A 4,746-nucleotide genomic window follows, 5' to 3' on the forward strand; every position below is an offset into this window, starting at 1 on the left:
GCAGCACCGGGGCACAGCGCCTAAAGCTCGGGACCGTGATACGGGCCCACGGAAGCTGTCATGTTGCTTTCGAAGCTCGAAGACAAGGGTGAAGGGGTGAAGCGAGGCGTCACCCGGTCATCCCTTTGCTGCGCGCCCCACGGTGGGACGCCCTGATTCTACTCTCCATCCATCCTGCTCCGCGCTGCATCATGCTAGGTGACGACGAAATCCTGAGAAAACGACCATGGCCTTCCAAACGCTATGTAGGACCATGACTACCCCCAGCTTCATGCGGGACCAAGCTACTGAGTGCGGGTCTCACCCTACAAGACATTGAATCTGATAGGTGTAGATGAAGACGGTGACGGCGGAGCTCGCACCACCGTTAACGGGGGGCCCGTGTGGCACCATCCGCCGCAACCTCCAATGTCCCATGTCGATCCCAGGGTTTTCTCGTGTCTTGTACCGTCGGTGTGTGAGATTTGCAGCTCGTGGCGAGCGGGGTCCCACCCCCTCCATGGGCGACGGGGCCATCAGCTCTAACCACCGTATACACCATGCCTGTCCAAGCACAGGATCAGCCAGTCTGTCGGGACCCTTGCCTGGCACAGCGTCGCATGGCCCGCTGGTTATATAAGGAGGAGGAGAACCCCTTCGCTGCCGGGGTTAAAGTTCCTGTCGAGTGATGTAGATTAGTCTTGTTATGTCACACTGGTCAACAATACACTACGATGGCAGAACCAATCCAGGATCCGTAGGTCACTCAGTCGACATTAACGCACAAGTCTCTCGGGCCATGCTGACCGTGTCATAGTCGCAAGACCTCTACGGCCCACGATGAGAATATCGAGAAGGGCAATGTTGAACCGCAACATGATTCTGGTGCTCTGAGCAGAAACCTGGAGGCCAGGTGAGCTTCACTAGCGCGTATGCGCGGTCAACATTGAGCTGACACTCCGCTTAGGATCATCAACCCCCTCGAAGGCATTCCGTACAATCAGCTGATGCGAGATGTGGAAACCTTTTGCCAGGAAAAGGGCCTCTCTGAACACACGGCTGTCTTCCGTAAAGGTGCTCTAGTTGCGCAAAATCCTGATGGCTACCGAGATATCACCGGATCTGAGCGCCTCGACGAAGCAGAGACTCTTGTGATCGAAAGGGAGACCACTCACAAATGGCGCATGCCTATTAAGCTGTTCCTCACGATTGCTACTTGCTCTATTGGTGCGGCTGTCCAGGGCTGGGACCAAACTGGTGTCAACGGAGCCAACATCTTCTTGCCCAAGTACTACGGTATTGATGGCGAAGGCGTCGGTGACCAGCTCATCCTTGGTCTTTTGAACGCCGGCCCATACTTCGGCAGCGCTCTCTGTGGATGCTGGCTATCCGACCCCCTTAACCACTACCTCGGCCGCAGAGGTGTTATCTGGTTTTCAGCCCACTTCTGCATTTGGCCTCTCATCGGCTCGGCATTCTCTCAAAACTGGCAGCAGCAGCTCATCAACCGTCTCCTCATGGGAATCGGCATGGGCGTCAAGGCCTCCACTGTCCCCATCTATGCCGCCGAGAACGCACCGGCGTCTATTCGAGGTGCTCTTGTCATGTCTTGGCGTTAGTGTTCCTCGTCGTATCGACACCCCCGCAAGAGCTAACATGTCCTACACAGAAATGTGGACAGCATTTGGTATCATGTTGGGCACTGCTGTCAATCTGGCTCTTTTCAACCACGAACACAACTGGCGTCTCATGCTTGGTGCTCCATTTATTCCAGCTGTGCCTCTGTTGTGTCTCATCTACTTCTGCCCCGAGTCGCCTCGTTGGTACATGAAGAAGGGACGCTACACCGATGCCTGGAAGGCCATGATGCAACTGCGCCACAACGAGATCCAGGTCGCCCGCGACATGTACGCTATTCACTCTCAGCTTGCTATTGAGCACAAGATTCTCAATCGTAACAACTACGTTACTCGGTTCACGCAACTGTTCACCATCCCTCGTGTTCGTCGCGCAACACTCTCTGCGTTCACAGTGTAAGTACCTCAAGTCCACGATGGCATTCCCCATAAAATCTCAGGTTGGCTAATGCTTCATGATAGAATGTTGGCTCAGCAAATGTGCGGTATTAACATCATTGCTTTCTACTCCACGACGATTTTCAAGGAAGCAGGCCAAAGCGATAAGCAGGCTTTGCTTGCGTCGTTCGGTTTCGGCCTCGTCAACTGGCTTTTTGCCTTCCCTGCATTCTGGACCATTGACACCTTCGGAAGAAGGTCTTTGCTTCTGTTCACCTTCCCTCAGATGACTTGGACACTCCTCGCAGCCGGTCTTTGCACCCTCATCGACAAGGAGAAGCACGAGACTCTACGGACGGCCCTGGTCGCGCTCTTTGTCTACCTGTTCGGTGCGTTCTATTCGCCCGGCGAGGGTCCTGTACCTTTCACCTACTCTGCAGAGGTATTCCCCCTTTCCCACCGTGAAGTCGGCATGGGTTTCGCTGTCGCCACGTGCCTCTTCTGGGCTGGTATCCTCGGCATGACTTTCCCTTTCCTCCTCAAGAGACTCGAGACCGTCGGCGCGTTTGGACTCTACGCCGGCTTCAACGTGGTGGCCTTCATCATGATTCTGTTCTGGGTCCCCGAGACGAAACAGCGCACCCTCGAGGAGCTCGACTGGGTGTTTGCGCTGCCCACCTCCCGCTTCATGTCTTACCAGGTGAACAAGTTCATTCCCTGGTTCATCAAGCGTTGGATCTTCTTCAACAAGAACGCCGAGCTCGAGCCTCTCTACTCCTTCGAGCAGCGCCAAGCCGCCGGTCCTACTCGGAGCGACAGTTCCGATGCCGCCGTGTCGGACTCTGAGAAGAGGGTGTAAGCGGAGCGATATGAGTCGGACAAGAGCATGCAAGTTCGGATATCCACGATGAAAGAATGTGTAATGAAGTGGATGCTTTCAGGCATGATATGCAGTGGTCTGGAGGACCGTCGTGTTGGCGATACTTCGAGAGGGCCATTGCACCGGTTCGAGTGCGCATCGAGACTTCTTAAACTTAGTGATATACCCATGATTCAACTTCAAATGTTACACGAGTGCCTTCTGGTTAGGTTGTTCATTTCATTTCAGTCCCAGTCGTGATTTGTCTGGCTATGATATCATCAGTTGCGATTGGGGTTGTTTCTCAAATACCGTTTCCATGCCTACTCAAAGCCATGGGTCGAGTCTCGTAAAGAGCAGCTCGGCCAACGTTGTGTAAGCCATAAGCGGGAAAAGGACGCCAGGAGGTCAGGTTTGAGAGACGACACCTAAAAAACAAGAAACAGGTTACTGTAGTGTGAATGGCAGGTCTGGGTCACGCATGCTAATCCCGAACACAGGACATGGCCGGAGAAGGATTCGCACCCCGTTCGTCGCAGAGCCGAAAACCGGTGATGCCCCTCGGCAGGTGCCATGCCAAGGGCCAAGAGTGCCAAAATTTCTATAATTATCCATCTTCCGCACAATCAGAATGAAGGTAAGCAAGTTTTGGCAGGGCTGCAGGTGTGGGGTCGGCACAGTGGTCTACTCATGGTTCAAATTGTCCCACTTGGCACTCGACCGCCGTTTATACCGTGAATCGCATACGGAACTCCTAACTTTGTCTAGGGAGTATGCGTCGATCTGGACCCAAATAGAATCCCTCGCTTCTCGGCCAGATCCTTTCCCCCCCGCCTTCCACTTTCGGTTTATGTTCCTTAGGTCGAGATCGAAAGGCTGAACTGAGTGCCTCCGGCCCGCCGTTCTCCATCACGCATGCCGAGCTTCCATCAGCCTCATGTGTGTTGGTAAAAGGATTCACGAGCATCTTGGCTTATAGGCAGCACATACTTCGCAAATACGATGACGACGACTTCGTTCCTCATCGGGTCTCTGTTTACCATTATGGAGCATCTTCTACCAAAGTTCCTCCAATATGATGATCTTCACAGAATCTTTAATTGACCGAATCTCGGGATCGCCGCCATCAGTGACACGATTTCCAGTGAAGGATGCGGAGTTCTGCATTGGCACCGTCATTTTTAGCCCATCACTAAAGATCATAATCATCCTCACGACGAGAGTCATCGGCCTCGAAGTGCTTCGTACTGCCATTTGAATATAAATAAGACGATGCAAGTCAAGCTTGGGAGTAATTTTATCCCAATCACACAACCAACACCAACATCCATCAGAAATTTTACTTTACTATTACCAACAAAAGAATATTTCCAGTACTCTAAACACCACAGCCCTTTTCCCGCTATGAAGACCTCAACTTCAGCCTTGCTCGCGGGCACAGGCTTGACACATGTTGCCGCTCAGTTTGATTGCAACAACCCTGATATTGCCTGCCCGGACACGCAGGAGTGGTTTGACCAGTTGCCACAGCCTCTGGTCGACTGCGATGCCGACTTCCGCCCCGAATGGGAAGATTGTAAGTGATGTACCGAGAACTTCAGGCAATCAGACGTGCTTGCACAACCTAGGCCAGTCTACTGTTGATTACTGGTTCGGCGAGAAGGAGGACTGGAACACCGACACGATTCATACGCACGGCGAAGATGGACTGCCGACGCCATCCTGCCGTTGGTGGTTCTGGGAGGACGGCAACTGTCGGATCACACACTGCTTCACCGATCAGGCGCCTGCTGGGGACAAGGCCATCTACGCCTACTTCAAGAAGGACTACAACGCCATCCGCGATCGGTGCCAGACATTCCGTGCTGGTGGCTTCGTTACGGAGATCGGGAA

The 4,746-nt window shown here is 53.3% G+C and overlaps 2 protein-coding genes across 2 annotated transcripts in view; both read left to right on the top strand.

Annotated features, from left to right (window-relative positions):
• Positions 1-682: 682 nt before the first annotated feature.
• On the top strand, positions 683-3,067 carry VDBG_02539 (polyol transporter 5; the record flags this gene model as incomplete). The annotated part of the gene is made up of 5 exons (XM_003006354.1): positions 683-736; positions 797-892; positions 947-1,593; positions 1,649-2,012; positions 2,079-3,067. 5 exons carry the CDS (start codon positions 714-716, stop codon positions 2,851-2,853), a joined length of 1,905 nt encoding a protein of 634 aa, XP_003006400.1.
• Positions 3,068-4,257: 1,190 nt separating this feature from the next.
• Positions 4,258-4,746, top strand: part of VDBG_02540 (predicted protein) — a gene marked incomplete at both ends in the record, with an annotated part of 1,169 nt that continues 680 nt past the window's right edge. Inside the window, 2 exons of the mRNA XM_003006355.1 lie at positions 4,258-4,429; positions 4,482-4,729. Coding sequence (XP_003006401.1) covers positions 4,258-4,429; positions 4,482-4,729 — 420 coding nt within the window. The remainder of the gene's footprint in view (positions 4,430-4,481; positions 4,730-4,746) is intronic.

This window comes from Verticillium alfalfae, genomic scaffold (assembly GCF_000150825.1).
Source record: "Verticillium alfalfae VaMs.102 supercont1.3 genomic scaffold, whole genome shotgun sequence".
NCBI classification, from domain to species: domain Eukaryota; kingdom Fungi; phylum Ascomycota; class Sordariomycetes; order Glomerellales; family Plectosphaerellaceae; genus Verticillium; species Verticillium alfalfae.